The sequence below is a fragment of the Engraulis encrasicolus genome, chromosome 4, assembly GCF_034702125.1.
Source record: "Engraulis encrasicolus isolate BLACKSEA-1 chromosome 4, IST_EnEncr_1.0, whole genome shotgun sequence".
Taxonomy (NCBI): Eukaryota; Metazoa; Chordata; class Actinopteri; order Clupeiformes; family Engraulidae; genus Engraulis; species Engraulis encrasicolus.
Genome location: NC_085860.1, coordinates 38514019 through 38528858, shown reverse-complemented (window position 1 = coordinate 38528858; position 14840 = coordinate 38514019). Strand labels below are relative to the sequence as shown.

Here is a 14840-nt window from a genome sequence, read left to right as displayed (position 1 = left end):
AAACCATACCATGATTTGGTCACCTGCCAAGACTGTATATTACACACCGTAAGATTTCAGGTCTATTCTAGGCAAGTTAAGCCTTTACAGTAAAGTGAGTTGACTTCCCATCCACAGGAATTTACACAAAAATAAAACTTCCTGATCTTCCTGAAATAAGACTTAAAGGGGACCGAACAAAAGTTGTATACCACTTCCTAATATAAGTGCCCTATGGTCTTCGTTGTTACTGGGGGAGGGGTGGAACAATGCACATGGCACACGTGTGATATGGTTAAGGCAACATTTCCAGGTAAATAACTGAACATCACATAACTCAAGTAATGCCCTTTAGACCGACTGGGGAAAAAGTCGATGTAATCGCGAGTCATTACAACTCAGCATTTTTTTCCTCCTCCTATTTTTCTTTTTTCTTTTGTGTAATGGTCCCGCTATCTTGCCCAACACCATTCCTCTCCCTACCTGAATTTCACAGAATGTCGTTCAAGTGCTCCCACACTTCATCTCACAGAAATCACTGGTCATGGAATGTTCTCCATGAGAGAAGTACATGTAAACAAGTGTCTCAACTGCAGTAAAAATAAAAATAATAATAATAAAATAATATAAAAAAAAGAACACAGTACAATGATAAAAAAGGATACATGTACAGCTTCTCCAAAGGACGTTAACCCTGGAGTGAAATGCAAAACACATCATCTGAAAATGTCATTTCGAACCCAGCAAACATCTTTGTCTCAAGTGAACTCATGGCGTGTCTTGAGAATTAAGTAAATCGTGTGTATGAGCTACTGTACATACTATATGTGAGTGATTCTACGATTCGCCTACGCTTTTGGCAAAAGCAAAATGTCAATTATCAGTATTTTTTTTTCAACTAAATGACCTAGATGTTTACATAGTGTATATATTTAAGTTTCCAAACAAACAAATTGCCAAGCTTAATCTTAAATCATTTGATAAATACTCTAATGAAAGCGAACATTTGCTTGATTATTTTGTCAACAGTGTTATGGACAAATACTATGTCATTTCAAACATATATAAAAATACTACAGAGTTGAAACAACATACGTTTGAAAGTGCTTATGTCCCTTAGCAATAATATTGTCATTAATCTGTGCAACTGATATAGAAAATGTGATTGTTGAGCTTCATAAGTAGGATTTTATGATTCACTGTGATACAGACTGACACATTTTTCATTATAAATCCCTGTAACGTCTGATTTGAATTTAGTCACCCTCCTTACACAAGACTTCCTTCTCCAGAGATAATCCCTAGTGTCTGTTCATAGGATTTTTCCAACACATAAGGGATCAATAGCTGAAAAACACTTTCAAAACAGTCAACCGTGTTACTCAACTGTGTTACGGTCAACAGTGCAGGGGAACAAGTCGGCACTTTTTTAGGAAAAAAAAAAGAGCAGACGAACCCATCTCCCTAGAAAACAAATTATTTTGTTTGTTTGTCTGTCAATATGGAGATAAATAGGAAAAAACATGCTCCTCCTCCAGTGTCATCAGTGTTGCCAGATTGGGCTGGTTCCCGCTCAATTGGGCTGCTTAGGATGGCCGTGTGCGGATAAAAATGGCATTTATCAGAAAAACCCGCCCACTTTTTGCCATAGAATAGAATTGGGCGGATTAAATTATGGAAGGATGGAGCTCAAAACTTATCAAAAAGTCTTCCCATATCCTGCCAAAGAGGTTATGACATCACGTGATGTTATTCGTATGGCCTAAGACCAAACCATTACTGATTTATGGAGGGGGTTTCAGACCGTGACACGGTTAACACAGTTTTCGTGGACACACACAAAATGGCAAATTTCATGTATAATGGAAAGGACAGTGGTCTTTCTGACAGTTTTGTCATATTGTGATGATTACTGTCAATCAACATTTGCAATCGTCTTGGGCAAAACAAGTTTCTTTACATGCTAATATGAAGACTGAATCTGACATTTGGAAAACAGGACGGCATGAAAACGCCCAAAACCAGTATTAAATATTCATTCTTGCTGAGGGAAATAATGCCATGTCTACACTTTCTGTATTATATGAAAGCTAAATGTTTTCTGATGTCCAAAACATCATTGGATGCAGTTAATAGTTAGTGGAATTGGCAAATAAAATCCACAGACTTAAAAGTGTAGCCGAATCGGAGAATCACTCTTGTACTGGTTAGTTGTAGGGCTTTTTTTAATTTGACCTCCGCCAAGGAGGTTATGTTTACGGTCGCGTTGGTTTGTGTGTCTGTCTGTCTGCCTGTCTGTTGGTCTGTCTGTCTGTTTGTCATTAGGATAACTCAAAAAGTTATGAACAGATTTGGATGAAAATTTGTGGAGTTATTGAAAATGACAAAAGGAATAAGTGATTAAATTTTGTTGGTGATCCAACTCGTGATCCGGATCCAGGATTTTTTTTAAAAAAGATTCTTCACCATTGCGAGATAGGGCAAAGTTTGACATTCCAGTTTCTTACTCCACAAAAACAAGGCAGAAAGACTTTATTATTATTATTATTATTATTATTATTATTATTATTATTATTATTATCATTTCATTTATTTTACTTTGTTTTTAATTGGTTGAATGCTCACCAAAACTTCCCTGCTGACTGTGTTTCATGTGAATAGCAGCGCACTGTGGGTAGGGACACATTTGTATAAACGCTATTATCTATTATCTGAAGTGACAAAATCACACCATGAACAACGTAGCGACATATTTATACCAATAGTTTTATTTAAAATTATTCTTCACACTGTAAAATTTAAATAGCAATAAAAAATAAAAATGCAAATATTTCATTCAGTGTCGTTCTTTTAAATAAAAATAAAACATTTGAGAAATGACAAAAAACGTATCACTGCAAAAGCAAGGCACCTATATTAATATCCTGTAACCCATAAATATTCACTGAAATCATTGAAGGACAACATTGAAACTGAAGGACCTATTCAAACAAGATTTCAAGAGGAAATACAAATTATATTAAATGTGCACACCCAAATCAACTGGGGAAATCCACATTACCCACTTACAAGGAACAACCACACCGCAAAAAAGATAACTAAATGATGACACTCCTCTACTTTCTGCATGTAATAACTGCACATTTTAAATTTGACTTTTCCATGTAGCAATCTTTTGGATTGGTCTTCATCTACGTATACTATGTTTTTTTGTATACTATTTATCTGGGGTTTTTAACCTTGTTACAACAACACAAAAGCTGTAGTGAAAAGTATTTAGTTTACGGTGCTGATACCTGAGCAAAATCTAAAATGTAAAGAGAACACGCAAAATATATAGGGCATCATTTATCAAGCTATCGTTGAAACCATTGTAAACATGAGCGCAGAACTCGTCGTATGACAAGTTAATATTTTGAAACATTTTATGTTTCACATATTAACGTGTGTGTGTGCGTGTGTGCGTGTGTGTGTGTGTGTGTGTGTGTGTGTGTGTGTGTGTGTGTGTGTGTGTGTGTGTGTGTGTGTGTGTGTGTGTGTGTGTGTGTGTGTGTGTGTGAGAGAGACAGAGTTTTGCGTTCAGTCTGACTATGTGCCTCCTGCTTTCTTCAGTGCCTAGACCAGCTCCTCCAGCCTCATGTTCAAGTTCAGGTTACCCTGCAGCCTCAGCCATTTTCAGCTTTAGTCTTGATGTGGGTGCACATGTGTGGTCACGCATATGAAAGAGAGAGAGATAGGCTGAGAGATACAGTATGTGTGTGTAAGATATTTGAGAAGAGAATCGAGAATCACATTGGAAATGTGTGCGTGCAGGTGCATGGGTGTGTGTTTGTGTGTGTGTGTGTGAGAGAGAGAGAGCAAGAGAGTGTGTTGCGTTCAGTCTGACTGTGTGCCTCCTGCTCCCTTCAGTGCCTTGACCAGCTCCTCCAGCCGCATGGCCACGTTCAGGTCGCCCTGCACCCTCAGCCTGCCGCAGGCGTAGGCAGCCATGGGCTTCAGAGCGCCCTGGAACATGGCCAGCAGGTCCGCCTCGCTCAGGTTAAGCTCCACGTCGCCCCCTCGTGGCAGAGAACCAGGGCCACACGCTCCACTGCCTGCATAGGAACACACAGGACACAAAAGGGGACAGCAGTGCCCTCTAGTGAGGAGAAATAGCAACAAAGGTTTTACGTTAACCATGTTTGTGCAGCTGTCTATGCAGCTTGACCAGATGTGCAACATCTTGCCTGTCTGCAAAATGGAATAAACCAGACCAGTCGTGTTTCAGTCCGTCTCCAGGTGTAACTACTGGTATGGATATATTGTCAGTAAGGTGTGTTTGTTGTAATCCACACAGAACAATATCCTGCAAAGGATTTTAAAAAGTGTACCAGTATATACAGTGCACAACACATATACTGTATATACATGCAAGTTCGTCATTTGTTGAGGTGTAATGGTTAGAGAGTTGGACTGAAGATCACAGGGTTGCAGGCTCAATCCCCACCCTAACCAATGCCATCCGCCCTCCATGGCTGAAGTGCCCTTGAGCAAGGCACCTATCCCCACACTGCTCCAGGCACTGTAACCAATACCCTGTAATATGTGCAAGTCGCTTTATCTAAAAGCGTCAGCCAAGTGTAATGGAGTGTAAATGTATAAATTAAGCAGTAGATTTCTCCTCGCTGGCAGGCGGGGCCGCACCTTGGCTGAGGTCCAGGTAGTAGGAGCTGGAGTGTCCGCTGGGGGAGGTGATGTGCAGCTGGTAGCAGGCCCCCACGGTGGAGACCAGGCCCTCACACAGCACCAGCTTCACAGCCTCCAGCAGCTCCTCAGCACTGCTCACAGCCGGTCTCCGCTCCCTCTGCCCAGAGCCCACCTCATCCACCACAGTCACGGAGGAACTACCTGATGAATGAATGGATTCATGTCTATTGTCATTGTGCAGGTACAACGAAATGTGTAAAGTGCAGATGCTCCCAGTGCTTAAAAAACAACATAAAAACAATAGACCTACTAAAACACTGAGTAGAAACCTGCAATAAGGTTAAATAATCTGTGATAATTTAGCGTGCAAATGGCTTTTGGATAAAAAAAACTGTCTTTTAGTCTATTTGAGCCCTGTAACATCTGCCTGATGGACTGGTTGACACACTTACAAGGGTCACCGTTGGCTTATCTGATACAGGGGATACCACCATGGGAGAGTGGCGTATGCACACATTTACAAACGAGTCATTACCTGATTATAACAGTTTTCCATGACACTGGAAAATGCAACTTAACAAAAGGCCCCCAAGGACAAAATCCTTGTATAAGAATACTCAACAAAAATCTGATTCTAACTCAAGATTCTTACAAATAAAACAAAAAAACAAACCAAAAACTAAACAGAAAAGGAAGTTGCTTCTAACCTGTGAGGGGAGACTGATTAGTTGTCATATTGCTCATGTTGCCTAGGAACTGCATAGCCAGCTGCTGCATGGGTCCCGCCATACCCTCCAGCCCAGCGAGACCCTCCAGCCCAGCAATGCCCCCCAGGCCTGGCACCGCGGCGGAGGCGGAGGTGGGCACCACCTGGGAGCCTGGGTGCCCCTGGAAGCTCACTCCATCCGGGCCCTTCAGCACAGACTCCAGCGTGAGCTCCACACGGTCCACCTCCAGACCCCATGGCTTCGTCAGCTCATTGATGTCCATCTGTGTAGGTAGGACAGAGTCCAATACTTAATTGATCACAGAGAGAAATTAGTTCTGACTGGGTGGATATGTAGTATAAAGCAAGACGTAACGGAGATTGGTGACTGTTAAAGTTTATGCCTGTGTATTTGTGTTTACAAGTAAAATTACATCTACATTCATTTAACTAAAGAAATAATGGCTTGATGACTGTTAAAGTATATGTTCACTTGTGAAAAAAAAACTATGTCTAATAAGTAAAACTGCTATTTTGTTTGTGATGCACGTTGGGTTGATGCTGTGTATGAAAAGCACTGTACAAAAAACTGCCTTGCTCTGCCTCATCTCATCTGTAACAAACCTAAAACTTTTCTCTACCATGTCTGCATTTAACCTGTGTTAACTTCAGTTAACTTTGTTCACTCTTGTGTTCCTCTACTTTGGAGTCCTCTTGAATATACAGTACCGGTAAGTGTGTGCAATGTTGCATAATATGATGTTGTGGTGGTAGCCATGGTGTTAAGGTTAGGGAGTTGGACTACATGTCAAAGGGTTGCAGGTTCAATCCTCCCTCCATGGCTGAAGTGTCCTTGAGCAAGGCACCTATCCCCACACTGCTCCAGGGACTGTAACCAATACCCTGTAATAACTGTAGGTCAGTTTGGATAAAACCGCCACCTAAGTGCAATGTAATGTCCAGAAGTTTCTAGAAGTGGTCAGCTGGCGAGGCCCCACATACCCCGAGGTAGTCCCCCAGTTTGAGCTTCTCCGTCTGGATCTCCCGGACCGTCTTCTTGCTCAGGCTCTGGGTCATGGCGTTCTGGGCCGTGAGTCTCGTGGATGAGTTCAGGTCCTGGACAGCCACCACGGACATCACCGGGCTCCAGATCCGAAACTGGATGTCTGCTCCCACAGACACCAGCCCCCCATCTCTGGTATGTATCTAACAAGCAAAAAGAAACAGTGTGGTCATTTCAGACAGCCATGTGCTTATTACAGTATGTTAATGCATTGGTACAACACACGTTTTCACAAAATGTGTGCAATAATAACTGATAATAAATTATATAATAGGGCCTATTAGACATTGTATGCATCCTGAATACGCCTATCTATTTTTGTTATTGTTGTTGTTACTACTACTACTACTACTACCACTATTATTCTATTGTGATTATTAGGGGTTTCTACAGATGAAGCTTGCTCAAGTGAGTGACACTGCAACACTGTGCCACTGAAATAACACTGTTGTCAAACCTTGCACGGAGGTATGTTGAATGCTCTCGTTCGCAAATCTACCCGCTGCCACTGGTCAATCCATGGCAAAACCAGAACCACCCCGGGACCTTGAGGAGGGCGAATACGGCCCAGGCGGAAGAACACGATCCTCTCGTAGTTTGGGACAACCTACACATTGTTATTAAGAAACAGCAATGTGAAAGTCTGTGTGATAGCAAAGAGGCGGAGTCATACAAAGTAAGGCCACCAGTGACTTTAACTTACTTTGAGAACAAACCATCCCGACACAGGGAAGGTGATGCAAGTGCATAACCCAACGAGGAAGATGACAATCAAGTGGCATAATCGAGACAGGCATCCTTGACTTCTGTCTAAAACACACATGTGCATTGCAGAGTTATAAAGGTGCCTTACATCTCAACATATACAGTGCAGTAGAGAACATGACATATGATTGAAATAATGCTGATTATTACCTGTGAAGTCATTTTCAGTGATTCTGGGAACGTAATCAAAAGAGTGGCCCTTTTGGCCATAACGGGCTTGCTGGAAGTCAGATGGCGTTGTGTATAATCCAGGACCATGATGAGAGAAGGGGTCTTTTTGAGGAAGAACGTCGTACTTGTATCGATTTGAACCCCCAAACATGCTGTCGCGTTTAATAAGGGTCAGTTCTCTATTGTAGAAAGGTGTTTGACATATTTCATCGGGAAAGTATTGCAATACCAGAGAGCCTATCGTTGTGTGCGTTGCCTTGACCCGATTCACTTCCGTGTTTTGGAATGAATCGTTTGATAATCCAGTAAAACTCAGAGCCGTTTAAAACTAATGCAGTAGTGTCCTCTACTGGACAGGCGAGTTATTACAAGAAGCGTTCACGTTGTTATTGTGTCATGTAGGCCTAGGGTTAGGCCTATATTATAAGCTTACAGACCATGTTTTACTACATTTAATGTAATAGGACGGTTATTGCCTAATGTTTAATAACACACATTCAACATTCTCAGTTAAGTTTTTTTTATTTAAATGTGGAGGAAATAGTAAGAAGCATGCTGCTTTGCAGATTTGTTTGTCTTCAAGAGCAAGAAGTAACAGGTTTTTAAGAATATTGATTTCTTTTAAAGTCATCTTATATAACAGGCCATTCAAAGGTAAATGCATCAAAAGTAGCATATTATCTTCTATAAAAACATATTTATTACACAGATACTGTTCAATAACGAGTCTCTATGTTCGCATTTATAGCAAGCAAAATGCTTTGTTCAACATTGCTGTTCCTCACTTTATTTAGACAGTAAAGGATAAAAATATTCCGCTAAATTAACAAATCAAGCATTCACATGTCACTGTATTTACACACACATACATTGAGATGTATGTTTTATATACATTTTATAGTACTTTATTGTACTATGTACAGAGAAACATATTGTACTATGTACAGAGAAATTAAAAGAGCAGCTTTTGTGTAATCAGTCAATCAGTCACGCATTCAGAAAGACGAGCATCACATGTCTATTTTTTCTGTGGTTTTGTGTCGTTGTCGTCGTCCTCCTCCTCCTTCTCCTTCTCCTCCTCCTCCTTCTCCTTCTCCTTCTCCTCCTCAGTTCTTGAACATGTCGCAGAGGAGTTTTTCCATGGGCGTGTTCCCGATGGTGCGATGGAAGAAGAGCATCTCGATCTGTTCTGAGGTCACAAAGTGCAGGGCAGGCAGAAGCAGGAGAAGCCTTCCAAATCTGCACACACACACACACACAGACAAACACATTCAGGTTAGACAAAAGGTAGTCTTGCTACGCTATTGCCATGGTTACAGTATATCCTCGATTGTAAGTCACTTTGGATAAAAGCGTCTGACAAATGTAGTGTAATGTAGGCTAATGTACTGTCTTCTGCAGTTCATGAAAATGCAGACAAGGTTTTTCAGTGTACTGTACAGAGTTGTTTTCAGTGGTGTCATTGTCATGCAATTTCTGAAACCGAGAATGTGCTTGCATATGCTATTTTATGCAATTGGTCTGTATGAACCTAAAGATGGAAAGTGCAAAATAAGGCACATTGCAATGATGATAGTGATGATGATGAAGATGATGATAATGATGCTGTTAGTGCTATTCTTTTCATTAGGGCTACTCTCAGTGTTAGTGTCAACCAATTACTTGTCACCTGTTCATGTTCATCATTAGTTAATTATTTACTTGGTCTTTATAATGCTTTTTTTATGCATACACTATTATAAACTTTTACCAGAGTTTATTTTTTTAATACATCAAAATGTTGTGTGCATCACAGGAGTGGAGGGGTGTGACTGGCCCTCACCTGGCGGCCTGGCTGGCGTAGAGGGTGTGGATGTGCTGCCCCAGCATGACCTGGGCCTGGTCCTGAAGACCTTCCACCTGATCGGGGTCCTTCAGCCCTCGACTCTCTGGAGAAGACAAATAAACACATGTACACAACAGGTTAGGGAGCTGTTACGACAGTACAGTACAGCATCACGCACACGCACAGGCGCACACAACCCCCTCCACACACATGCTCACTCTCTCTACTCGTACTCTACTCATACACAATTCTGTCATCCCACCCCCCCTCTTCTCTCCAGGCAGGCATTGGCAGGAAACACACACACACACACACACACACACACACACACACACACACACACACACACACACACACACACACACACACACACACACACACACACACACACACACACACACACACACTATCTTTCATCCCCTCTCCTCTCCTCTCGTCTCCTCTCCTCACCTGGCTTAAAGAGGACGATGGCCTTGAGGCAGGCGAACTCTGTGGGGTCCACCTGCAAGCTCTTGAAGCGGTTGAAGACCTCCTGCAGCACGCGCAGGTCTGAGTTGGTGCTGGGGCTGGCCTTGCCCCCCTGCCCGTGCCCGCCTCCGGGAGACAGCTCGGGCAGTGAGAGCAGCGGGCACGCGTCCAGCGGCAGAGACCACTGGATGGCACACAGCAGGAAGAGCTCACTCCACGCCTCCTCCAGCAGGATCACCTGAGCAAACAAGTTAAGTTCAGACAGGTTAACTTTAATATAATACATATAGGATTTTTTTATTTAAATTTTATGTAATTACTGCCAGTATTTTATTTTAATCTACTCTGGCTGCTGCATGGTGTTTAGCCTTGTCTTCGGGTACTGCTGTAATTGTCTATATGTCTAAGTGTTTGTGTTTGCATGGCTCCTAAACGCAAGACAAATTCCCTTCGGGGCAATAAAGGATTTCACTGCCACCTTCAACTTGATTAAATGACGGTCTAGTGCAGCTAGGCAAAACGGTACGTCCAAAGATACAGAAATAACCTAAATGTAACAACAGCTTATGTAAAATGGAAGTTAGTGCCTTGATGCACACCATTCGGCAAATTGCACAGCCAATCACTCTTTTAGTAATAATACATAACAATTTGGATATTGCCCTTCTGAAAAAATCAGATATATAATAGGGGCCATGTCTTTTGCTGTGACCTTTTCCTAATTTGTACAGTATTTGCATCCGCTTGCACCACGGAGTTGGCACACATTTTCAGTGAGGATGGGTGTTTTGTTAAACACATTCTTTAAAGGTGTTTAAAGATGGTCCTTGTGCTTTACCTGGTCCCTGAAGGGCAGGTGTGAGAAGACAGGCAGGTTCTTGGCCCACTTGACAGACATGAAGAGTAGGCGTGCGGAGGTCTCGTAGATGCTCTCGGGGCTGCTGGAGGGGTACAGGGAGGTGCCGTAGTCCGGCGAGTTCCTCTCTGGCTCGTTGCTCGTTACGTCAATGTTTTCATCCACTGCAAGGGTAATTCAATATGTTTTTTCATTAGCTGATCAGAAATCGTGTGAAATCTGTGATTACTGTTTTGTCTATTTTCTTCCCCTCTTCCCACCTCTGTTTCTTGCTGTTTTCTCCTCTACCTTGTCTCTTCTCCTCCCTCTCTCCTCTTTTTTCTTGCTCTTCACTCCACCCTCCCTTCTACCTCCCTTATATATCCTTCTCGCATTCCTACGGCCCCTTTCTTTACTCCTTCTTTTTCCTTCCCTCAGCTCATCACCCTTCATTCTATCATATTCAGTCCTATTTTATTGTCTTCTGTTTCTATTCTATTCTATTCTATTCTGTTCTATTCTATTCTTTGTACTTGATTCTACTGTGTTCTATGTTCTATGTTCTATTCTATTCTATTCTATTCTATTCAGTTCTGTTCTATTCTATTCAGGTCTATTCCATTCCATTCCATCTCCTTATCCCCTAGTCCTGCTCACCGTCCTCACCGTCCTCAGGCTCCAGCTTGGCGCAGGTCTCGGCGGTCATGAGGCTGGCCATGAAGCGATGTGAGTTGGGGGGGCTGGAGCAGGGCCGCTGGCTGTGGCTGTGGCTGAGGCTGAGGCTGTGGTTGTGGTTGTGAGTATGGCCGTGGTTGCTGCTGTGAGTATGGTTGGGTCCACCGCTGGTGGTGCTGATGGCGGAGGAGGGCAGGTGGGCGCTGCTGATGACGGAGCAGGTGGAGCTGGGCTCGCGCGTGGTCGCCAGGTGCTCCTTCCCTGTGTCCATGTCCAGGGAGTCCAGGCGTACCTGCGCCGTGCTGCGCGGCTGGCGCTCGTTCTGCACAGCTAGGCGGGGGGTAAGAGGTTGTTGTTGTTATTTAGATGTTTTCATCAAGTTGTCCTGCCTCACACCATCACCTGTATTACTGAGGACTTGTGCACAAGGGACTTTCATGGACTTGGACATGGATCCTTACATTCAATAGCTCAAACGTGTTTCTTATTGTCTTTTTCTTATATCATCTTACAAAATATCTTAGAATCTCCTGCATGTACAGAATATTTCAGTTCAAGTTTAATTAATTAACCCATTAAGACACACTGTCATAGACTTGCTGTTACTTTACTAAAGCTTGCATTACTAAAGGCCTTGTGTTATGTCATAGTATTATAGTACTATGGTAGTTAACTTTTCAATGTCTATTACAGCGTGCCACTGGAGGTACGGCGTGCATTAAGGGGCTACGTATTTTTTGTTCAAATTGACCTGCCGTTGTACCAGAAGGACAATAGTCTGATGAGGAAAAGCGATTTCATTCAGGTCACCAGTTCAACACTCACCATCCTTGTTCATGCCGGCCTGCAGGCACTTCTTCAGGCGGCAGGCCTGGCACTGGTTGCGGTGGGCCTTGTCCACGGGGCACATGCCCGTGCCCGCCTGGCACCTGTGTGAGGGGCAAACAAGGACTTTGGTGAGGTGAGCAATAGATAGTCACATGATCCGACACGCGTACCATGCAGTGGTATCGAGAGATTGAGAAGAGATGAGGCCAGCATAAGCTCTGATTCAAAGCTGTTATGAAACGCCCAAAGCCCATAATGGCCTTGATCTCCCTGAGTCATCAGCGTACAATAGATACATATTATCATAACACGCCCACAGAGCCACAGACTGATACATGTTAACAGTACACTGCAAAACACTGCAAGAGAGTTCAACTTTTAAAAAGTAAGTTACCCTGCTGCCTGCTGCAGTTTGTAAGTTAACTCAACTTGAAATCAGAAGTTGCATTGACTCACAAACTTAAGGCAGCAGGGAAACTGACTTTTTAAAGTTTACTCGCTTGCACTGTCCAATCTTTTTTTTTTGCTCATATGTAGGGCTGGGTAAAATAATCGAGTTAATCGATAATCGATCGAATCGAATCGAAATTCACATAATCGATTCACATGGCACAAAATCGATTTTTTTTTGGTTCTGGTTTGTTCTTTTTGTTTAATGTAGGTCTATGGAAAATACCCAGTAGGTATTAGTCAATTAGGCCTAGGCCTACTTATTACAAATTAGCAATCTGTTAACACTGTCAAGCCACAGCCCTTTGCCTTTTTTATATCAAAATAGGCAACAGCATCTTTTGGGGGAAATCCTGGCACCAAGAAGGGAACGGATTGAATCGATTCGGAATGAATCCAATCGAATCGAATTGAAGCGTGATTAATCGATTCAAAGCCCTAAGAATCGAAATCAAACCGATAGAGGAACATGGCTGCGATATCCAGCCCTACTCATATGTGCATACGATACATGGGCTGCAGATACTGGGTTCTGGAGCAACGGTGAAACCCAAAGCATTCAATCTCTGGCATGATAATGCCACATTCAAGTTGCATGTTGCTTGTTTGAACTCCAGAATGGCACTAATAGATCCATTCATTCTCACAAACAAAGCTGACAAAGTTATTTTGTTTCGATGAGGGATAAGATTTTTGCACTTTATATCCGTTTCACATTGCAGGCTATACACAAATTATAATCAAAAGGGCCAATGAGAACCATATGGAGAGAGACACACATCTGTAATTCTAGCTAGTAGCTACACAACTCTGCTACCTGCTATAAAAAAGTAAAATGTTAAAATGTTGAAAAAAAAGTTATGCTCGCAGCAAAATGCATTTTCCACACCTGTAGATGAGCTTCCTCCTGACGCTGCGCTTGAAGAAGCCACTGCAGCCGTTACAGGCGTAGATGCCGTAGTGTTTGCCACTGCTGGTGTCCGCACACACTTTGCACAGCAGGCCGGAGGTCAGGATTTTACCTGGAGCAGGACTCTTACCTGTGGATGAGGGGGAACACACTCAGTCACATTTCTGAATGTCATTTCAACTGCCTAGAGATGTATTTACAAACGGTACATAATTGTTAACAATACAAACTTAATAACAGATACATCAGATATTAAATTATTAATTAAGTAAATTATTGATTAAACAAAACGTTCATTGAATGTAGAATAGTCAATTTGGTTGTTGCTGAAGTCAGTTAAGACTCGCATCACATATGGGAACTCAAACCTAAACATTCACAAAAGGCATGCAATCAGACAGCCTCCTCATGCCATGCGGTTGAGTGACTGTACCTCGTGGGCTGTCGTCGGTGTGGCTGCTGCGGGGGGAGTCCAGGGGGGAGGCCGAGGGCACCATGGCCATCTTAGACATGTGCTCGGCCATCATCATCTGGAGAAGACCCTGGACTTCTGGCGAAAACCTCTGGAAGCTCCTCTCTGCCGTCCTTGATCAGACGGCGACACCAAGGATCTCTGTCCTAGGCTCTTGTAAAAATTATCTTCGGTTTGTTCAGAGACGGATTGATTTCGATTCTTCTTTCAGTTCAGTTCAGTTTCAGCTCAGCTCAGAGCAGCTATGGCTCCAAATGATCATCACAATGAAGAGTTTAAAAAATGCAGATCTTTGCTTCTCTCTTCAGAAAGTAGCTTCAGTGGAAAATGTTGGACCTAAAAGATCAAACCTCTGAGTTCTTCCCTGTTAACTGTCCCCTGGGTTCCTCTGGGTTCCTGGGTTCCTCTAGGCTCCTCTGCTTCTGTATGATGGTCCTCAGTGTCTCTGGTATTATGGTCCTCTGCCTGGTAGTGTGTTCTGGTGGAGGGGGTCCAGTGTCCTGTGATGGCCAAGAGTGTCTGAGAGCTTGAGGAGTGAGCGGGGCTCCCTAAAGCAGCAAGACAAGCAGATTAGCAGCCAAACGCTGCGTTAGCACATGTCTGTCTATTTGTCATCCCTCTTAATCTTTACCGTCCATTCAGAAGGGTGGATCAATCAGTCACACACACACACACGCACACACACACACACACACACACAAAGCTATTGGGGACTTATCCACATCCTCAACAAGTGGAAAAACAGAAGAACTAACGTATGGAGTGGATGAGTGGAGGGGTATGGAAGAGGTGGGGTTTGGGATGAGGGTGAGGGACAGTGATGGCAAAGGCTTTTTCCGTGTTTTCATCAGATGTCTGTAGTACATTTTGAATCCACACAAAGATAAGGGACATGTCTTGTGTTTTGTTTATTAAAAATGAAGAACAGAACTCAAAGATATGCTGCGGGAATATTTAGACTTAGACTGTCTGAAGGCCAAAAACCAAATCAAGTAGCTGAGACTCAT

At 42.8% G+C, this 14840-nt stretch overlaps 2 protein-coding genes across 2 annotated transcripts; both read right to left on the bottom strand.

The window, feature by feature from the left end:
- Nucleotides 1-2746: 2746 nt before the first annotated feature.
- On the bottom strand, nt 2747-7631 carry stoml1 (stomatin (EPB72)-like 1). Its single transcript, XM_063196170.1, has 7 exons — nt 7350-7631; nt 7138-7244; nt 6892-7041; nt 6374-6577; nt 5373-5655; nt 4663-4866; nt 2747-4073 (listed from the first exon to the last, which is right to left on the bottom strand). The coding sequence occupies exons 1-7, from the start codon at nt 7519-7521 to the stop codon at nt 3856-3858; spliced, it is 1338 nt and encodes a 445-aa protein (XP_063052240.1). The 5' UTR covers nt 7522-7631; the 3' UTR covers nt 2747-3855.
- A 288-nt stretch (nt 7632-7919) lies between these two features.
- nr2e3 (nuclear receptor subfamily 2, group E, member 3) lies at nt 7920-13885 on the bottom strand. Its single transcript, XM_063196169.1, has 8 exons — nt 13795-13885; nt 13341-13491; nt 11999-12102; nt 11165-11503; nt 10502-10683; nt 9646-9901; nt 9193-9298; nt 7920-8609 (listed from the first exon to the last, which is right to left on the bottom strand). The coding sequence occupies exons 1-8, from the start codon at nt 13883-13885 to the stop codon at nt 8477-8479; spliced, it is 1362 nt and encodes a 453-aa protein (XP_063052239.1). The 3' UTR covers nt 7920-8476.
- Nucleotides 13886-14840: the final 955 nt, after the last annotated feature.

Excerpts from the sequence above, each read along its gene's own strand:
- stoml1 (XM_063196170.1), bottom strand. The coding sequence starts at position 7,521 with ATGTTTGGGGGTTCAAATCGATACAAGTACGACGTTCTTCCTCAAAAA. Across the intron at positions 7,042-7,137 it reads CGGGATGGTTTGTTCTCAAA|GTTGTCCCAAACTACGAGAG; the intron begins GTAAGTTAAAGT and ends AACAATGTGTAG. Across the intron at positions 4,867-5,372 it reads TAATCAGTCTCCCCTCACAG|GTAGTTCCTCCGTGACTGTG; the intron begins GTTAGAAGCAAC and ends TTCATTCATCAG.
- nr2e3 (XM_063196169.1), bottom strand. The coding sequence starts at position 13,885 with ATGGCCGAGCACATGTCTAAGATGGCCATGGTGCCCTCGGCCTCCCCC. Across the intron at positions 11,504-11,998 it reads GGCCGGCATGAACAAGGATG|CTGTGCAGAACGAGCGCCAG; the intron begins GTGAGTGTTGAA and ends CCCCCCGCCTAG. Across the intron at positions 9,299-9,645 it reads CATCGTCCTCTTTAAGCCAG|AGAGTCGAGGGCTGAAGGAC; the intron begins GTGAGGAGAGGA and ends TGTCTTCTCCAG.